The following is a 19,235-nucleotide window of genomic DNA, read 5'->3' as shown; positions in this document are numbered from 1 at the left end:
TACTGAAAATAGTACTGAAAATTCCATCATGGTATGGCTGAGAGCTCTGGGACTGCTCAGCTCACAGGAAAGGCTCAGGGGCACCTCATGAATGGGTACAAATACCTGAAGGAGGGGTTAAAAAATGTGTCTTGGGCTCTATGCAGTGGTGTCCAAGAGGCAGGGAGGACAAAGTGAAATATAGGTTGTTCTGTATTTCAGAATACAGTGAAATTCAGGAGGTTCTGTCTGATGACCACACGACTGTGAGCGTGAGTGAGGACTGGAACAAATTGCCATGAGAGGTTGTGGAGGGTTTATCCCCAGATATATTCAGAATCTCTCTGGACATGGGCCTGGGCAGCCTGGATGTTCTGGATGGCCCTGTTGGAGCAGGGGCTTGACAAGATCACTTCAGAGGCTCCTGCCAATGTCAGCCATTCTTTAAAAACTGAAAATACCAAACCAACCCTGTGTGACGTCTTTTAATTGCTTTTTGCAGAGTGTGATCTCAAAGAGCTTTTAAAGTCAGTTCATTAGCTGAAATTAGTTTGGAATCTTTACCAACGCAGAAGTGCAAATTATTTGAGGTGAACTCGAAGAATTTCTGGTAAAAGGGGGTATGTGTATATCTATAAAACAACCTTTTTTACTAATACAACTTTATGGCCACATTTAAGGTTTAAAAAATACTGTGCTAAATTGAGACTGTCAGCAGTATTTACCTGTTTATCTGTGGACACTTTGTAAACACTGTAATATTTTTACCACTAAATTCACCATATTTATGGAGAACCTTTTAAAAAAGCTTTATAATTGCACACATTCTCAGCTGCTGTTTATGTATTTGGGAAGCTTAAATTCACGTTATTTTTTATGCATGGAAGAATTTGCTGTTGTATGCTCTAGTGAATTAGCTTGTTTCCTCAAAGGAAAACCAAAACTGGATGGAAGAGGGAGATTCTTAAAGATGCTCTTGCTTGAGGACTGTTGTAGTTATTATGCTGGCACTAAACAATTAAGACTGTGTCAGATAAGGTACTTCCCAAAAGGAATAGCCTTTAGATTAAAAAGGGCAAGAGTTAGTTAAGCTAAAGCATGAAATACTTCACTGAATCATCCCAAAAAGGATTCTCTGCAGCTAAATATAAATTACTTGGTGCACAAATACAAATAATGTGAAGATTGTGCGAGTGACTGCTCGATTTCTAGTTTTGGAGATTCCTTTCTCTCTTCTTTTTAATGTATGTTTTGGTGTTCAATTTTCAGCTGTATGTGAAATGAGCTTTAAAAATATTACAAAAATATTTTACTAGTTTTACTAGTGCTTTTGGTTGCTTTTCCTGCTGCAATTTTAGTTGGGAAAATAACATCTGATAGGCAAAAACAAGTTAAGTGCTTTGAAATTTCAAAACGAAGAGGAATTATTTTAAAGCACTTGGTGACTTTTTGCTGAGCCAACATCAGTCTCCATGGAGACAGGCAGGAGCTGCACACTTAATCACAGTTGTAAGAAATACCATGGATTTCAGCTCTAACAGCTGTCTGAGCATGGCAGGGATGTGTTTGCAGCTCTCTGCTGTGTCTTTCAGGAGGCTCCAGCATCACATTCAAGAGTGGTGTTAAATCCATCCCTTGCTATCTCTGCTTCCTTGAGCCATGGAAATCAGTCACTCAGAATCTGACTTTACAGTGATAGCTGTGCTCTTGAATCTGCTTCCCTGTTCAATGTATATTAATAATGCTGTACTTAATTTTATGTATTCCTTGAATTGTGGATGTGGGTGACAGGTGAGGTAAGATCCAGCTATAGGAGCTGCTTTTTTTAATCTCTGCATTGCTCACTCTCTCTCAGTCAATCTCCAGGACAGTCTGATATTCCCAGTGGGCTCTGTGTGTCTTTTGTGAGGAGCTGTGAAATGGTGAGAGCAAAGTCCTTACTGATGTATTCTGGAATTTTTCATATTGTTGATGCTGTCAGATGTTTTCTTTTCCCCTCCTGTAGGAACATGAGCTATTTTTATTTCTTTTTTATTGAAACTCTAATGTGATTCTCTATCATTATGTTTCACTTCTCCAGTTCCAATGTGTCCATTTCTGATGCCAGCCCTTTGGATTAAGACAGTTTCCTGTACTAATGAGTTAAATTCTTAGTTAATACTTCCATGACTTCTGTTTTGTACTTCTTAACCTGCTGTTCAGCACAGAGCTGATATTGTTACTTGGGAGTTAAACTCATAGCTCCAAGGCTTCTTTTCTGATTGGTGTTACTTGTCTGCCTCTTCAGTGGTTGGAGTTTCAGTCTTGGTGCTATTGCCTGTTTGTTAAGTAACTTGAAATCCTTCTGGAGCTGTTTTGATTATTCTAAATGAATGTGTGCCATCAACATACTCTGTCATCTTCCTAAATAATCCTTCCAAATCAGGTTCAGCACCTGGGGATTCTGCTGGTGGATTCTATCCTTGTAAAAATTGATGGTCTCTTCCTTATCTTTTCTACAGCTGCTCAATGAAGGAAAATACACAGTAACTTAGTCCCAGAGTAGCAGAAGCAGGAAGATGTCTGTGAACAGTAGCTCTAAAAGAGAAGAGAGGTTGGTACTATAAAGTTCATCTCAAAACCATAGCAGTGATTAATTTATCAGTTTCCTAATTGGGACTGAAAAATCCTGGGCAGACACCAAATGAAGTTTTAGTATTCTTTCTAAGTGAATATTTCCTGTTACATATTGTCATATTGTTTTGGGTTTTTTTAATATATATACACACTCCTAGCTGCAGAAAAATATCCTGCTATAGGGCTTAGGACAGACTGTTACAGATGGCCATTCTGAGTTAGTTCAGTTATGGTATCAGAGCTCTGTGTAGAACTATTAATTTAAACTCCCTGCTGAGGAGCCAACTCCTGCATGCTCATACTGTGCATAATACTCTGTGTTAGAGGTGCACTTTTACAAACTGAACAGTGTCTCTGAAACAGCACCTCTGCAGGTTTTGGGTGAAGTGTTGATCTGCTCTGATGTCTTATGCTGTAGTTAAGGAATTGAGGGAGGTGAATTAGCAGGAGTGAGGTTCAGTGGTTCAAAGATTAACCAAGAAATAGTTGGAAGACTGAACTGTTTTTCCATTTCTAGAGATACTGGCAAACAGTTCATTATGGAGTTGGTCCTGCTAGAGTGCATTCATTATTTATTAGATCACAAACTGTTTCTTGAGGAACTGTTTTCTTTAAGTATATGCTGATGTAAAATTCAGTCCAATAAATACATTCGTGGTGAGAGGAACTGGGTGGGTGAGCCTGATAATAATGCTCATAGATTAAGTTGAGGATTTTTTGGTATAATTCAAAAAGCTTCTACTTCCTGTAGAAAACAAATAACTGATTTTTTCCCATCTGATTCAGAGGAAACATGACAGAAAGCTGGTTTCTGTACTGAAGTTGGTAAAAGGGAAAAACCTGGTTACTGCTGTTAGTGCATACTTATCTGAAATTTAATATATAGAAACAGAACACTTCTGTAAAGGAGTGACAGTAAACACTGTTTAATTTTCATTTTAGTTGGAAGGTATTGACTGTAGTGTTGATTTTTTTTTTTTTTTTTTTAAACAGCAAAGATTTTCATTATACCCTATGTGAAAAGGGCAGTTAAAGTTGTTCCCAGCCCAGTTTACTGCAGTGCTGGAGTAGCAATTTGGTTTTTTGATTCACATCCAGGCTCAGATAGTGGTAGAAAAGGTCATCTGGGCATTTTACCAGCCTCTTGATTTTGAGTTCTAATGCTTTACTTGATGATGGCATGGAGAAGTTTGTTGATGAGATGAAGGTGAATGGAAAGCAGCACACAGTGTTCTGTTCTGTCAGAGATGGATTGTGTCACATTCATATGCCTTTTTTGATAACACAACTGATTTTCATAGAATAAAAAGGAAATACACTGAACCTGACTTGTCTGGGTCAGGTTAAGGATTTGACATTTTGCCCCCTTGAAAGTTATTGCTTGAGGTAGAAGTGGCAAGGATCAGTATGAGAATCATGGTGCATAAGTTGCAGGAAAAAGAGAAATTGATGATGAATGAACTGAAAGCAGAGGGTGTAGGACACAGACTTAACTAGTAGAACCAATCCTAGTTTACTGCTATTTTCTAGTAATTGAGAAGAAGGAATTTTGTCTGTCTATGAAATTCCTAATGGTCACAAAGTTGAGAGGTGTTGCTTGTACTGAGGAGGGCTGGGTAGCCCTGTGAATTAAATAACCTCAGTGACTCCAGCAAAAACAAATTATGTGAAATTTGATAGCAAAAGGTACAAAATACTGTACTTCAACATAATATCCTTGTGATACCAGCTGGAGGATCATTGATTGGAAGAAGAAAAGGAGGAACGCATTTTGGTTGTACAGGTCAATTGCAGGATATGACTTGAACTTCCAGTATTCCCAATTGCTGTTAACAATATTTGCTGCTCTGGGATGTATTGTGCAAAGTATTGCAGGGAAATCCTCATTTGCTTACATGAGGCACATTCCAGCATGGCATTCCTGGGCCTTAGCTGAAGCTTGGAGCCAGACTGGACTCATAAGGAGGCAGCAGGAAAGTTAATTGGAACAGTCTTCTGCTGGGAGCTGCTCTGGAAGGTGCAGGTTGTGATGAGCTCCTGCCAGCCAGCCCTCAAAAGCTCCTTGTAGTATCAGAAAGGACTCCTGAAAAGTTGTCTCTATGCCTGGAATATTCTTATCCCTCAGAAAGTCAATTGATTTACCTGTTTGCCAGCTCTGGATGTATCTGCTTGCCTCAGACCCAACCACAAACTTCTGTGCAGTTCTGTGTCTTGCTTCTACTGAAAACAGTATTTTTTAGATAAGTCTCCACTGTTATTCAGATGGGACTATGTAGATGTGTAGAAACAGTTTGTATCACATCATGTGCAACAGCTCAAAACTTGGTGGCTGTGATTTGGGGATTCGTTCCCCAGATTTCTGAAAAATACCCTGAAAAAAGTGAGTGTTTAACTTTTAACACTCCTTGAGGGAGTGTTTAACTCTTCAAACTTGAATAATATTTTGTGGGATCATGTAGAGGTGCTGTAGCAGGAGAATTTCATTCTTCTCAGTTTTCAAAGGTTTGCTGTGAAGAGAGAAACTGTGGAAGGTTGTAGGGTCAGAGGAGGGCAGGAAGAAGACTGACTAAAGGTAAAATATATTTTATAATGGGACAACTTAAGTACAGGAATACTGCAGCCTCCTCTGCAGCATATTGGGACATGCACACATGTAGGTACTGTGTGTGTACAGTCCATGTATTTTTGAATGAGGTCAAGGAGCTGGAATAATTATTCCACTCATTACAACTTAAAATAAAATGGTCTGACACACTGTGGTTCCTCTAAATTAACAGTTAAAAGCATATTTTCTATCTAGATTCCATAGGGATACCAGGGCATTTTTTTCATCTTATCTTTCTTGGCTTGGATTCATATGGAGTTGTAGGATGATATTTTAAACCATCACAGAGGGGCTGCCCATTTGGCTCCTGGTGTTAAGTGGTTTGCAGGATAGTATTGGGTGCTTGCCATGTTTGGATTGCAGGCAAATTGAATTTAAACATTAAAATTCTAGATTTATATGGGGCCAGTAGGCATCTTGGAGACTTCAGAGCCACAAAAACACTTCTCACCTGTTGGCTCCTGGTCTGAAAAAAGAAGAAAAAGCATCACTTAATGGAATACTATCTCAAGTATTAGGAGAAGATACTGAATGTGAGAGGGAAGGATAATGCTTGACTATGACAATCATTTTTAATGTGGATTAAAAGATTTTGGCAACAGAAGGAAGTTTGGGGTTTGTTTTTGTTTGTTTTTTCCCTGACAATAAGTGCCTGCAGTTCTCAATGGCTGGATCATCATTTAGCAGAAGTAGTCCCTTTTCCATTCTTTTCCTCACTTCTTATCAGTTCAGGAATTCTGACCTGTGGTGCAGATTCCAGGTGCCAGGAAACTGGGAGGAAGGCAATCAGATGCCTGCGTTGTGCTGATAGATCAGAGACAAGATCCAGTGGAGAACTGGCTGAAGTTTAACAAATCACTTCTTGAGAACCTGAGCCAATTACCTGGAATGGGTTTAATGATTAACACTCAAGGTGAGAAATCAGGGAGCATGAATTAGCTTGGGCTGCTGGCTTAAAATGGTCTGAAAGAATTGCCAATTTAGCCTCCTTTGTTAACAGAAGTTGAAGAAAATGCAGGTTTCTTGCATAGAGCACAGGGTGTGTTGATTTGAGGTTGATAATATGCCAAGACTGAGTCACAGAAATTCACGATGGACTTAATTTCAGTAAGGTAAAAACTGACCTGAATTCTGAGTTGCTGCTGGACATTTTTTTTCTACTTGAGTGCACCCAGTGATCCAAGGGAGATGATACCAAAACATGATTCACAAAATACCTCCCATCTGATGAATGATACTGAATATTATGGTGAAGTATCCCATTCCAACCTGAGCAAAGTCAGTGCTTTTCACCTGGATCTTTCAAAAACTGAACATCCGATGTTTTTTGCCTGGATGTGGCACACTTCCCTGTTTTTGTTGAGTTCCTATCATCTCTGGTCTCTTAACATTTTCACGAGGACATCAGTGGATATAGTTGGAAAAGTAAAGCACTTGGGGCTTAAGTAAAACACTTCACTTGGCTCCCAGATGCAGTTTGAAGACTTCTTGCTGCCAGATTTAAACTTTCACCCTAGAGCTGTTGTTTTTAAAAACTTAGTGTTCCTTGCACCAGTAGATAAAGTTGTTGTTGTTCCTGCATGATCTTCTGTGCTGCCTCCTTGTTTCTCCAGGCTGACAGTTTTATTTTTAAAGGAAAAATAGAATGTATTTTCATTCCTCTCTTAGATTGCAGCTGCTTATAATTTTATATATAAAGGGCTATGAGGAGATTAGACTTTAAAGAAAGGGAAGCTTGTCAGCACAGAAGGTGTAAGAAAGCAAAGAAAAATGTTACATTCCAAGAAATATTTTCATTCTTAAATTGCTCTGCTTGTGAACACCAAGTAGCTATTTTGAAAACCTAAACCAGGAATCTAGATTGATTCCATTTAATAAAATGACATTGTGATTATTTTAAATTGCTTTTAGTTCTTTCTTATGAAAGAAGAAGGTAGATATCTATTTACTGTATATTTTATTTTACCAGGATAATAAATTCTGTGTATGTGTATTAAACTAAAAGTGAAGTTCACTGATTTCATCCCTCTGTACCTTCCTGAGAGAAGGGTTGGAGTAGTTTTAGGAAAAGCAGATTCTGGAAGTTGGGAGTAGCAGCCTTTCCAGAGGAGCTCCCTAGAAGAGATGTTCATTGTGAGCAGTGTGGGGCATCCTGGCAGACTTGGCAGTGGGTTAATCCAAAACACCTGGGCATTGTTCCTAGGCTGGTGGTTCCCAAACTTCTTTTGAATATGAGACCTTTTTCTTAGTTTTGTGATCCAAAATATCTACACAAATAGCAGTGGTGGAATTTGCTACGTGTGCATTCTCATGCTTTACTGTCGTGTTTTTGCAGAATTTCCTGGCCAAGTGTTTCAGTTTGGGTTAGAGCTTCGTGGCACTTCAGTTTAAAACAAAAAAAAGTTCAGCCTAATAATGAGATTAAATTTGTTTCATTCCCCCCAGTCCTTTGAGGGAGAAAGTTTTGTGGGGACTTTGTCCTTTGGGTGTGGTGTAACTTCAGTCAGTGCTAAAGAATTGCTTGCTTGGGAAGAGTGAGGAGTTTCTGTCAGTACAACAATCCCTTCAGTGGTTCCGCTGTTCTTCTTCACCTCAAGACAACCTGCATGAGAAATTTTAAGTGTATTTCAAGGGAAAAAATCAAATTACATTAACTTGAAACAAGTAATTTCCAAACTTTCCTAGTTGACTCTTTTTCTGAGCAGCCATGTTCTGGCTCTGTGAGAATCTCCTGCCCTTCCTCCGTGCTGTGGCCAGCCCTGTGTGGCTGCCTTGTCACTGGTGCTTGAGGTAATTTGTCTAAAACCCCTTGCAGTCATTAAAAAGACATTGGAAGTGTTGGCAAATGTACAACTGTATTGTTCCCATAAGTGTGCTGGAGAGAGGATATTTCCTCAAGAGTCCTTAATCAGGTGCTGTACAGTTATGGCTTTAACTCTGCTGGTGTTTCTTTGAAACTTTCTGATCCTTTACAGCAGAAATTCCTTCTGCTCTGAACAAGTGGTTTGTGGAAGGTGATGTCTTGTTGGTTTAAATCTTGACATCTCTATTTCATTGCTCAGGCTTGGAAATCCAGCAAGAAAGCAAAAGTAAGGAATCCTCTGAGCACATCTGTGCCTACACATTCTGATGGTAAATTGTCACTGTTAGAGCTCACAGAGACCTATTTATTCAATATTCTGCTAGCCATGTTCTATTATTTGTGGATCTGTTGATCGGATGTTTTAAAAGTACATGCAGAACAATATTTGAGTTTGTGTTTTAAGACCAATACTTTGGATTTTCAACAGCTTTTTTATAGAAAACTGTGCAGAATTGGTAGCGCAGTAAGTAATGGAGTAAATAGTGCAGAGCTCTAACACTCTGTAAGTTGTGATATACCATCCCCCCAGCTGCATAGTGTTTTATTACTGATCTTCCACCACAGCTCAGAGTCTTGTCTCCTTTTGGGATATTCTGCTAAAGGAGTTTATTCAGTCCTCTGAGCATCAGGGTGAAATATTCTGATGTTGGGACATTGCACAAGGTAATGAAAATCTTGAGTTTGTGACTTTACATGGGGTAACACAGTCCTTGTCCTCTTTTACAAACTGAGTGTGGTCCAGACAGGCAAAACAGAAGAATGGAGCACATCAGCAAGATAAAAAAACTGTTCAAAGTAATAGGGTTTATTGAATGATAGGGGAAGTAACAAACAATTGACATAATCATTGAAAAAGGGATTTTAAAAGAGAAGGAAGAAAAAAAACCAGCTTGCAGTGGACTAAAGGAGAGAGACAGCAGGTTGTGAGGGAGTAGAGGCTGTGAAGGATGGAGGAGATGGGGTTAGAAAGGAACTTAACCAAAAAAACTCACCACAAACACTGCCCCACTAAGAGGGCAGCACAGAGACTTCACCTGTGTTTGCCTGCTGAGATCCATGGCAGAATTCCTGCTGCATGGCATGTGCTTTGGCTTACTGAGCCCTTCACAGTAATGCAGTGCTGTTCCTTTGCAGGCCACCTAATGTGGTAATGGCTTCCTGTGTTTAAAACAAGTTTCCACTGCAGTAAGACTATTCTAATAATGCTAGTTGCCTGTAAGTAAAAGGAACTGAAAAGCAAAATAAATGAAAGCTCAACACTTGAGGGAGAAGGGTGATGTGTTTCTTAGCTGTTTGCTGGTGCAGATTGTGTTTTAGTAAGATTGGTTAGTGCCCACTGATTTTTAACTTTTCTGTGATTCTGACTTTTTTCATATCTATATACTGAAAATCAGCAGTTTAATATGATGACTCTGCACTTTCTCCACTGAAAAAGTTGGAGTAAGTTTTTGTTTCTTGGCTTTCTTTTGTTTAAGGTTGTGCAAGAAAAATATTTTTAAGGTTGGTCAGTGTTCATTTGTTTGTTCTGAAAGGGTGTGTGAAATGAAAGATAGAGACAGAAGTAATCTGTGGAATAAACTACCCTGGAAAACTTTTCCCCTGGAGAAATAGCTTTGAATTTGCAGTGCTGTCTTCTGTTTTAGCCTTCATTTGGATTTTAACTAGGTGCTTTCCAATTATTTTAATGGCCTTGAAGAAAAATTGCTGAAGTCTTAGGAAAAGACAGTTCAAACTCGTATATAAACTCTTACAGGGCTGGTTCTGTGTGTGTTGTAGTCAGTCACTGTCCTGATGCCTCTGGATAACTGAGGTGTCTGAAAGGTAAATCGTGGATTACAAACAGCTTGAGGGCAGCTGATTCTTTGTTGTCCTGCACAGTTTTCTTTCTGTGCCAGAAGCAACTGAATAACTCATGCTGAAACTGGAAAAATGTCTGCAGTTTTTTTATTTTTTTTTCTTTCCCCCTTCCAGATTCTAAGGTACAGATTTTTCTTCTTTTGTGGACTGCTTGGAAGACGGAGTGCCTGACTTGGAAGCCTGCTTTAAAATGCCTTCTGGTTTATGAACTCACATCTTTTTTCCTCCTCCCCAACTTCCCTTCTGTTTTGCAGCCATAGACCTTTTGTATGGGGGTATATACTGCTTTATGTGTCAAGATTACATATACGACAAAGACATGGAACAAATTGCCAAAGAAGAACAACGAAAAGCTTGGAAAATACAAGGTTTGGTTTTCCTGCCTGAATTTCTTGTTTCTGTTTTTAATCATACCTGTCCCTCCCATTTGTTCAGTGGCAAAAAAGCCACTAAGGGGAAGAAAGAGCTCTTTAGAGAGAGTAGTGCAGGCCATGGGAGAGAGATGTTAGTTCTTGCTTTCCAGGAGTCAGACTGAATTTAACACGTGCGCCACACCTAATTGTAGCAAAAGTATTTTATTTTTAATTGCAAAAAAATATAGAAATATCTAACATTAATCCTACAAAACTTGCCTAATATCAAAAGTTAGATCTGTATTAGGTAGAAAATGTAACAGTCTGCTCCTTTAGGCTTATTTACGTGGTACAGGCAATGAATCTGTTCCCCTCACGTGAAGTGCCACCTTTGTGTGTGATTTTTTTGTTTTTAACTTTTTTTTTTTTTTAAATAGATCATGCCAGCTTACTTACACACCTGTGCTTTCATGGTACACGCACAGTATCTATGTAGAAATATTTACACACAAATATATGTACACACATTTGTTTTATTCAGTTTGCTTTCCCTAATTTTTTCTTTTTTAGCCTTCACCCCAACAGTGGTTTCTCACTACCAGTGTACAATGACAGGTAAGAGGCGTGGGCTGGCGACGCACCTCACTAACAAGCGTCCCTTTGCTGATTATCCTGCCATTTTAGACATGAATCACAGTTAAGAATGCCAGTTTTATTGTGCAAATCATTTTCCTCTTGTTTGGATATGTTCCAATGATTGAATAAATGCAGCAGACTTGATTTCATATACCCTTTCCTTGATAGAATTCCTCCAAAACAAACCTTTTCTAATTTTTTTGTTGTTTTTGTGGGTTTTGTTGTTTTTGTTTTTCTTTTTCTTTTTTTATTTGGAAAGGAAATATCATTTATTCTAAACTGAGTAGTTTGTAAGCATCAGTTTTAAAAGCTTGTCATCTTCCATTTCCAGTGTCCTCTGGGGGGTATGTTTTCTTAAAGTGGGGAAGTCTGTATTTGAAGACAGATGACTTCTGTCTAGTAATGTCTCTTCTGGAATCCATGGCATCCTGTTTCAATGTGACAGCCTTAGTCAGGGCTGATATGACTTCAAACCATTCTTAACCTCATTTCCAATTTTAAAAATAGCAGCTAACATCGTATTAACAAGAGCTTTTCTGCTGGCTCAAAAGATAGCTGCCTTCACTTGGTTCCTACTACAGATCCCAGTCTGCTTCCTGCTTGTTCCCTGTTTGAGGGAAGGGAGTCAGAGGAAAGAAGGATAGTGAGTCTTAGAACAAGGAGGTACACCTTAAAATATTTCTGCACAAAGCACTGGTTTTCAAAGCAAGAAAAATGGGAATATGTTTAAAAACCTTTCATTCAAGCTCTGCACCTATTCTGGAAACTCCTTCAATCTATGTTCAGGGCACCAAATTAATCAGCTGTAACAACATAACAGATCTTCGTTATGGTGTAGAAGAGGAAACCTCCCCCAATTATAAACCTCCCCTTAGTTATAAATTTGCAGATTTAAAAAGTAATTTCTTAGTTACGTTGTCCTTACCAATTGATACATTTGTACCTTGTGGACCGAGATGCAGCCACTGTGTCCTGCCCTGGACATCAGCTTGCTGTAGTTTGTATCCCAGGGAATTGCAGCTACAAGATAGTTGCTCTGGTCATCTTGGACCACAGAGTTGTGCAGAGGAAGTTGAAGAATCACCCAGAGGATCTGCCAGGCAGGAAGCCTCTGTACTGATTAACTGACTAATGAATGGCACATTAAATATATATACACAAATGCATATCTGTATGAATATGCACATTGCATCTTCTGTCCCTGGAGAACTAATCTGTTGTGGCCAGTGAAGACAGAAAATCAAGGAATAGACAGCAACACTAAATTACTGGAGTCTATAATGTAGACTTTTTTTTTTTCTTTAAAGTCATGGCATAGGTTCTTTTTATGTTTTTTTGTTATGAAGCCATGTGCTTCCTCAAAAATTTATCTAAGGCATGAGAAATGTACATGGGAGAAATAATGGAGAACTATGTCTGTTTTTTTCACTCTCTCTCTGTTGTTCCAATCCATGTGCTCCCTCTTGTTACCTGAAAGATCCCTTCTTGCTCCAAACTGAATGTCAAGAGGAGCACAAACCCCAGACTCAGTGTCTTGGGTTTATATTGCTACCACAGAGTTCATTTACCTCAGATCTCATTGCCAACTTAAAGAACTTCAGAAGTGAATCCAGTCTGCAGAAACTGATGGGCTTAAAAACTGAAGGGTAAATGCAGTGTATTTTCAAATTTCTCTCCACAGTGTTTGAAGGGTGTTAGTTCATACTTTATCAGAAGTTCACATAACAACATGATGCCTGGAGAAAAAAAGGCTTTAAGAAAACCCCCAAATATCATGAGATTCATTTCATACTCCTGTAGTATTAATTCCCAGTGGTGTGCTGAGTTCCCCAGTCCAGCTGTAGTTCAGGGTTATCTGATGTAACTCTGAACAAGTTGCAACTTGGCCACTGTTTTTTCCTTTGATATTGAATATTAATAACAGGGGAGGTGAGAATACACAGAGCCCTTCATTCTAATTAATGTCTGAATTTTTGGGAGGGGAAAAATTGAAATTTGCTGAAGTTTAGCAAAGTAAACAATGATTGAAAAATTGTGACTTCTGTAAACTAGAGCCTTCATTGTCTTTTCCTTCACTCATCCCTATGCCTTAAATGATGAATTTTCTGGGAAATGCCAATTTGAGCATTTCATCCAATAAAATAATTTCTTAGATAGAGATTTCACATGGTGACTTGAATCTCTGGCTATTTTATAGCAGCATTTTAAAAATTACTAATTTGCACTTTTCTAACACTATTTTCCTTTAATTTAAATGGTGACCTGTGCATGGTTTGCAAATCTTTGTTTAAGGTAGTTTATATTGGAGTTTTTGGCATGCTTGTGAGTGTTATTAAACCTCTTTCCTTCTTTGTCTTTCAGTTGTTTTTTGTTGTTGTTTTTAGTTTTTAAACATCAAACCATTCCTAAAAAATGGCTCTGCTTTTTCCAAATTTTCAAGAGTAATATAACCTCAGCACTCCTGCTAAGTTATATAGCTGGAACAGAACACGTTTTAATTTCTGTGTCTGACTGAACTTGTGTTCTCTCTAATGAAAGGCTTCTGCAACAACATTTTCTGTCTGGTTTGTTCTGTTTGTGGCATTAATTGCACATGATTTTTCTGTTTCCTTTCATTTCTTTTTAATTGAACAAATATTTGGTTCACCCAGAATCCTTAAACATAATCCAGTCTGTCATGTTTAACCTTACTTAGAGTTGCTCTTGTGACATGCTTTGGTCCCCATCCTCTACAGCATTTAAACTATATAATTATATATAGATCTATATAAATATATATGAATAGTGCTGCTGATATACGTGGAGCTATTGCATGCCTAAAGTACACATGTGTTTCAAGGTATGAATTTTGTTGTGTTTGACTTAAACCAGGATTTAAACATATCCAAGGGGCTATTATTTAAATTACTAAGAGGGTTCATCACACTTGACTGACTGTGTTTTGGCCATGTTGTAGCTGAAGTGAAGCCAAACACAGGAATTTACAGCTGCACAGTGCAATTGCTGCAACTAACACGGTGTTACCAGTGAATTTATATAAATTCCTAAGGGAACATTACAAACATGACCAGGGTTGCTGGACAGACATCCAATGCCAAACCTGTTGGAAGCCAATGTTCCATCCTCTGTGAAGTGTCCATCTGTGTATCTCCAAAGGGTCTCTGCCCTCGTGCAGTGTGTCCAAAGCATTGCAGCTGTGTTATCTCATCAGTCTCAGTCATTCCCTGCCTTTTCTGTTTTCTTGAGTGTGTAGCTTGATGCTGAACCTTGGATAAAGGAAGGGGATTCTGGTATTGTTCCTTAAGCTCCTTGCATAATCTGTTGTTGAATCAGATAAAGTGAGAGATGGGTATATTTGTGTAAATAAGAATTCTCTAGACCTTGAGAACTGAAAAATGAGACCTTCTATTACTAGAACCTGTAGGGTCAGTAGTAACTGAATTGAACATTTTGGGAGGGTAGCTTCTGACAAGCATAGCTATTTCTGAAAACGAAGATCAAAGAGCTATTAAAATTTAATGTATATTATGCAGAATGTGTAAGCCTCCAGCTATATTTTTCTACTATCCTTTTCATATGTATGATCTATAATTTATTTTCTATAGCAAAGTGTTGCTTCTGCTCCATGCATTCTGTGAAAAATAACTATTAATTGACTTTAATTCTCAGTTTTAGAATAGACTGCTTGCCATCTTATAACTCTTTATTTTTAATGCCGAAATGCCTTTGTGACTCACAATAATTGACCTTGCACAGCAATTTCTGTGCTACATAGAAAGCTGCAGCAGTATTGAGCTGGTCAGCACGTGAGTCTTCACTGTTGTGTTTTTCTTGTATCAGGTTTACACTGAACACAGCTCTGCTGATTTCAAATCTGGTCTCCATACTACTGACCTGGCTCATTTCTGCTGCACTTCCCTTTGAGCAAAAGAAATCTACTGGAAATGCAGTGTTTGTCTTCAAAGAGAATAATGACAGATTTTAGCTGATGAGAAAGGGTAGTTTAATATGTGGAGAGTTTTGGCTGCTTGGTGGAGGGAGGGTGGTGTTTAAACCTACCACTAATTTCATTTTTAGGTAACATTAGATATATCAATAAAGTGAATGTCAAAAATTAAAACTTGTCTATTCCTGCATTAATGGTACAAGGAAAGGTCATTACATTCTATGTAATGGCATATCCTAAGATATGTAGTAACTGTTTAGTATATTGAATTATTAAATTCTGCTGTTCTCTAAAGATTATCTGTCCATTAAGCTGGATCCATTTAGATTTATTTAATAACTTGTCAAGCTCATCAATGCTGTTTTTATTTGACCTCCTCTAAGCACAAAGAAACTTATTTTTGAGTAATAGCAAGTTTATTCTTGTGCTGGAATTCCTTTTTTTAGCTGAAAGGAGGGTTGTCATCCAATAATGGAGAGTTTAGTGGCCTAGATGTTCTTTATAAGTAAAGAAGTACCTTTCTTTTCTTATATTAGTTCTTCCTTATTGGAAAATTTGACAATACATTTCTGAACCATATTTTTTGAGAAAGGGTAAAAAAGCAATCAGTGTCCTAAAGCTGTGCATAAATTGAATCTAACCTAATGGACAGCATGTTGAAAGTTTTGAACGGAACAGAATTTTTAATCCTTTTACTAAAGAACTTCCTGAAACTTTGTTTTCGTCTGCTTAGGCATTGGAGAGAAGTATTCAACATGGGAGCCGACCAAGAGAGAATTAGAATTGCTACGACACAACCCCAAGCGAAGAAAAATAACCACAAACTGCACCATAGGTGAGTTCCAGAAATCCTTTCTGGAGCCAAATTGTCACTGACTTGTATGTTCAAAATTCTGTGTTGTTTTCCTGTTGTTAATTGTAGCAGAGTTCTGTAAGCTTTAGAATAACAAAATCAGTTTATTTTACACTGCCTTTTTCTTGCTGTGGAAGGATATCTGCTCTTGCACTTCAAATACTGCTGATGATTGAGCTGTGTAACAGCTACAAAACACAATCCTTTTTTTGACAATATGCTTGTAATGAGAAGTCATTGATAATATCTCAATTCAGCCTTCATCGGAGATCCCGTGCAGGGATGTGAAGGGAAATCCTGTAGTTGGTGTATCCTGAACCAAAGCAGTCTATTGGTAAATCTGGTTTAGCAGAAGCAGCCCATTCCTGCTTCATGTTTTACACTCTAAATGTGATCTCTTCAATTTCATGTGAGCTCTGAAAAGTGATTTTTCATTTCTCCAGTGGTGTCAAATAGCAGGTTTGAAATGCATCTCAAAAGGTTTAATGCTTAAGAGCTCACTGGTCTGGAGCAAAGAATTCTCTGAAATGTGTGTGTCTGCTTCTGGCTGGTCAGTATTTGGGTAAAGGTGATAAAAATTTACAGTTCTTCTAATTTTTTCCCTGCTGATTTAGGTTGGGGTAGCAGGGGCTTACAATTAGCTCCCTGATAAACTAATTAAGATTACCAGGCATTTTCCTACACTGCTAAATGCACAGTAACATTTTAATGGTGAAGGTTGGAAATAATGGTTAAAGGTTGGTGGTGTAGCCATAGACAGTGCAAGTAGGAAACCATTGGAGTTTTTTTCCACAAATTTAAAACTCTGTACTGTTTCATGGAACATGTCACGCTTTCAGCACGTTTGCATTTGTCCAAATGCACTGAACATGCTTTCTAATGTCATGTTTCTAATACAGGAAGTAATTTAATCCAAAGTATGTGTATATTTATTTGGAAAAAAATGGCCTGAGAAGCACAGAGTAAGTTGAAAATGTATATAAAATGGTAATTCTAAAGAAAGGACCTATGTTTTTGCAGTCGTGGGACAGGAAAGACAGTTGGAAAAACATCTGGACATTGGAAATTTCAAGCAGCCTAGGAAAAAATAACTAAGCAAGGATTGCTTGCATCATGTTCACATTGGGATTTGTGTTCTGAGAAACTCCAGTATATTTTGTAAAGAACATTACAAATTACTAAAGATAATAGAGCTGGGGAGGGGGAAGAAGTTTGATTAGAATTTTGAAGGTTACCATGACCTTCGTGAAGAATTGAAGCACATTTCCATGTTTCTTTTTCCAATCAGAAGGAATGCTCTGCTTGCTCTTGGAGGATTTTAAATCTTTCAGGCTGTTCAAAAAGGCCACGTCTGGTTGTGTGAAATCTCATCCGTGGCTGCCTGAGCGGGGGAGCTCGAGGAACACGGGTGCAAGGGAATGACTGATCTCTTCACTTCTGCAGGCCTGCTTTTAAGAGTTTCTCCTACAGAGCCCTGGAGCTGCCTCTGTGCTGAGATATAGAAAGGAAAGAAAAAAAAAAATCAAAGCACCCAGGAGACATAATGCAGTTTTGGGCTGCAGTTAAAAGCAGAAGACTTGCTTTCTTTCACAAAAATGCATTGGGGGTTTAGCTCAAGGAAGAAAAGACCTGCCATTGTCCTTGAGCCTTTTCTCTTCACCTAACCTTCTGCTAAATATAAATCTGCTTCAGAGTCTTTCTGCCTTCCCTCTCCTCACTTTGACTTGTCTGTTTGCAGTTTCAGATCAGTGAAGAGCCTATTTGCACACTGAAATGCTGCAGTAGCTGGACATTCTCATTCCTCTCTTTTTCTAATACTCAATTCTTTTGACATCAGGTGTTTTACCAACCCTATAGCAGATATTAGTCAATCCAGTTTATCTTCTGAGGTAGGTAAATGGCTCAGAGAATAGGCATGATGTCCAGTTTTATTGGTTCTGGAAATGAAAATGATGCTGATAACCATCTCTGATAGACACTGCACATCTGTTGAGCACTTCTGTTTACACAAGAGTCTGTTAAAACATAACCAGCTGCCTTCTATGCATAAAATGCTCTTTTCAAAGCTGCTTTAAGAGGAAGGCTAGGGGGAGGTTTGTGGCTTTCTATCCTACCCCCAGAGATCCATGGACATCACCTGGGTACGGAACGTTTCACTGCTCTGCCATGACATGGAATGCTGGTTGTGCCAACACTTAGTTTCAGCATTTGTGTAAGACAAGTGTATCAGTGTTACAACTAAAATACATGGGACAGCAGACTGAAACCTGGACAGGTGTGGCCTTGAAAGGATGTACATAACTTGTATGTGAAGGATTTGCATATGATTTTGAGCCCTGACAATAAAAGACATTAAACTTGATGTTCTTTGTATCTAAAACACACTTAGGTGGTACAGTATGTTTGCTGCAGTTGCCTGTCACATCTGTATTACATGCATGACACTCATTTAGGTGGATGTTTACTCTATGGCTGAACATTGTGGCTAGGTGAAGGGAATTTTTTTATCCAAGATTTGTAGCAATCTCACGGTGCTTTTCGAAACAGCTGGATGTGTCTGCTGCTTTTTGAGCTGTTTGAACTTTTGTACAGCTGCAGGGTCTTTTGTCTTTGATCAGCACCATGAATTAAAACTGAAGAATACTCAGACACGAGATGAATATCTTATAATGGAGACTTGAACTGGTAGTTCACTAGAGGAAATGATGTGCAAAACTCACAGCTTTTGAATTTTCTACTTGAATGACAATTTGAAACCCACTGAAGGAGGAACTTCTTGTTCACATCCTCAGAAAAATAAGGAAAAAAACTTCACAGAAATCCATAAAATTTCCTTGGTTCTCTTTAAAATGCTCTGTGTTTCCATCTCATAGATACATTTTCCAGCTAGTAAGAAGACAGTGCAGGTAACTTGACTTGAATGTCTATTTTGCCATTGAGCAAATTGCTCTTGATATGGGAACTCACAGTGGGCACTGCTGCAGGCTGTGGAAACTGTGCTGATTCCTGTCTTTTGGGATGTACAGGGTTGTTCCCAGCATATAAGCACCTTCAAAGTGACTTGGAACGCAGTGTTAACCAAGTGGAAAGGTTGAGTTGTCTTACAGGCAAAAAGCCATGATGAGAAATCCTGGCAGTGTGGATTTTATGTGGGACATTACATGTTCTGGTGTCCTGAGTTGACATTTTGATGGAGCTTCTGTATTTCAGGAGATTCGGGAGGAATGTCATGTCCACTCAGACCATAAATGAGCTCTGTGGAAGCAGTGTCAGCTCAAGACATTCTCAGACCTTGCTCCACCTCAGACACTTGCATGCTGATTTTTTTCATTGTGTTGCCACAGCTTTTTCCACAGATCAGGCTGAAGGGATGGCATATTGTGGGGCATGTAGAAATTTCCCAAGTTGTTTTATGTTGGTCTCAGCAGCAGGACTGAGTAGTGTCCTGGACTATTAAGTATTCACAGAAATGCTCCTCTTGATTTTGGGTTGGAACTGATGTTTCAAGCATCCCATAAACACAAAAA

The 19,235-nt window shown here is 38.6% G+C and overlaps 1 protein-coding gene across 2 annotated transcripts in view; it reads left to right on the top strand.

Annotated features, from left to right (window-relative positions):
- The window catches only part of USP22 (ubiquitin specific peptidase 22), a 93,226-nt gene that overhangs the window by 32,978 nt on the left and 41,013 nt on the right, over positions 1-19,235 (top strand). Inside the window, exons 3-5 of one of the 2 annotated variants that reach the window (XM_062503471.1) lie at positions 10,175-10,288; positions 10,844-10,888; positions 15,589-15,690. In XM_062503471.1, coding sequence (XP_062359455.1) covers positions 10,175-10,288; positions 10,844-10,888; positions 15,589-15,690 — 261 coding nt within the window. The remainder of the gene's footprint in view (positions 1-10,174; positions 10,289-10,843; positions 10,889-15,588; positions 15,691-19,235) is intronic. The other variant, XM_062503472.1, reaches the window with a different exon arrangement.

The sequence above is a fragment of the Cinclus cinclus genome, chromosome 16 (genome assembly GCF_963662255.1).
Source record: "Cinclus cinclus chromosome 16, bCinCin1.1, whole genome shotgun sequence".
Taxonomy (NCBI): domain Eukaryota; kingdom Metazoa; phylum Chordata; class Aves; order Passeriformes; family Cinclidae; genus Cinclus; species Cinclus cinclus.
Note: the sequence above shows the minus strand (reverse complement) of the source record. Positions and strands in the feature narration are given on the sequence as shown.